We start from the raw sequence: 2,131 nt of genomic DNA, 5'->3' as shown, positions 1-2,131 counted from the left end.
TTGTTTACATACACTGATTTGAAGGTGGGAGTGTAGTTTTCTTCTTGGTAGTTTATAGACCAGGCTTTTGCTTACTGGCTAGATTGTTTGTCTGAGTTGCTAGTTCCTTGTTTGGGATACGGTTTACTGCTTCTTGGGTTGGTCTGGTATTACTATCAGTTAAGAAGAGGCCACATTTCCCTACTGGAAGCAGGCTTGTATTCATGTTGGGATAAGAGCAGATATTTCCCCATTTTCAGAAGGCCGAGGGAGCTGACACTCAGAGGGATTGTTTTCAGTTCCAGACCTCAGGAAAAGGCCTGCTGCTTAATATTATATTAACTTCCAGCTATCTCCAAGAAGAAGATAAGGACATATCATTTCTGAAGAGCATACAAATCAAATCAATCAATAAATAAATAAATTCAGGGCAAATGGAAGGCATGGGATTGGAAGAGAGATCTTTTTATGTAAGTGTTTAAGGAACAGAAAAGTGATTAATTGGAAAAGGGATTATTTGTAGGCTTTGTCTAAGAAGAAAACTCTCTTTTAGCTCATTATCTACATCTCATTTAATAAAAACCCCTCAAAACCTACATCATCAATTTTCTTTGTTTCTTAACTGGTGCTGCCCCACCTGTCGTTTATTTTCCTTAATATCTATGTATTCTTTGAAGTAAATACAGAGTACAAGAATAAATAAACCCAAAGAAATACATACATATGTATTAGGGTAGCCCAAACCTGGCTCATTGAAAGAAACCAATGACTTTGAAGATGCAGCATAATTTTATTTCCATGCGTGCAAGCAAGCAGTAATACAATATTACAGTTTGGTGCTGTGACTTGAATCAAAATGACAGAGAAGAGACAGTCAATCATTTGCAATGCTTAAGATTTCTGCCACCACCCTTTTCCCTCTCCAATCTGAACCAATTTGAAGACACACGTGGGGGGTGGTTACCTTGTACTACCACATTATACACAAACATACTCTCTATTCTCAAGTTAATATTGAACTATAATTAACAGTCTTTGAAAATGCATAGATGAGGGAACATATATCAGCCATTAACAGCAGTACAAAACTACATCATTGAGTGCTGTGTCATCACCAAAGCCTCGCACTCCCTCCACCTTTGTTCGGATCCCACATATACCAGTTGAGCGACAGCGACTGCTCCATGGGCCAAAATTACCCCAACTCAGGCCATTGCCCATCAGGATTTGACCTGAACTGCATTTGAACTGGATGTTGTTAGCTGCTGTATCATCACCTTTTCCTTGATGTGGTTCCACTCTCAGAGAAAAAGAAACCAGGTAGCCTGAGTGGCAGTACTGTGTTGGGGTCCAGGTTCCCCACCTGACAAAAAAAAAGAGGTAAAGATGTCTAGATTAAGCCCTTGTCATCAGGCCACTAGAATCAGGCATAATGGCTAAAACCTTGGACTAGGAACCAGTTGAACTCTGTGTCTGACTATTAAAATTCATTAACTCTGGGCCAATAATTGACTTTCATTGGGTTGTTATAGGGGGAAAAAAAATACAAGGAAAGAGGATCTGGTGGCTGCTGCCATAAGCTCCTAGGAAAAATTTTTTATCCCCAACCTTCCTTTGATGGCTTTCCCAAGACCGCTCCCAATCCATGTCACATTCAGAAGCCATTAGAGGAGAGACCCCTTATTCCAGAAATTGCATTATTGTAAGCACCATTTCCTTCTATAACAGTTGAATGAAAGAATTACCCACTAGTGAAAGAGTGAATTATTATTCAGCTAGTGAGTCCCTGGTGGAAATTCTGTCCTTCATTTTCTTACTAGAAATCTAAGGTTTTATCTCAGGTTACATTAAATATGGTGTTCCACAAGAAAATAGAATGCTCTCTCTGGTTGCCATGTGGCCCTTCCCCATGCTTTTATTTGGGGAAAGAGGATTTTGCAATAAATAAAATTGGAACAACATCTCATAGGCCCAGTGTTGCCCTAATCCTGAATTGAGGCATTTTGATTGCTGAGACTTCATTTGCAATGAACCTGCCAAATAGATAAAAGGATAAATAATAGAGATTTACCTTCAGTCTTTAATACAATAACAAAAATACTCCCTGGCATGTGACTGAATTGACTGGGATTTGATTTTTAAAGAGCTATCT

General features: G+C 39.0%; 1 protein-coding gene across 1 annotated transcript in view; it reads right to left on the bottom strand.

Moving 5' to 3' along the window:
* Positions 1 to 1,050: 1,050 nt before the first annotated feature.
* The window catches only part of LOC107297395 (vitelline membrane outer layer protein 1-like), a 3,292-nt gene continuing 2,211 nt past the window's right edge, over positions 1,051 to 2,131 (bottom strand). The window contains exon 3 of the mRNA XM_015826760.2: positions 1,051 to 1,342. Within this exon, the coding sequence (XP_015682246.1) occupies positions 1,051 to 1,342 (292 nt within the window). The remainder of the gene's footprint in view (positions 1,343 to 2,131) is intronic.

This window comes from Protobothrops mucrosquamatus, unplaced genomic scaffold (assembly GCF_001527695.2).
Source record: "Protobothrops mucrosquamatus isolate PMUCROS unplaced genomic scaffold, P.Mucros_1.0 scaffold3286, whole genome shotgun sequence".
NCBI classification, from domain to species: Eukaryota; Metazoa; Chordata; class Lepidosauria; order Squamata; family Viperidae; genus Protobothrops; species Protobothrops mucrosquamatus.
This window is presented reverse-complemented; position numbering and strand designations above follow the sequence as displayed.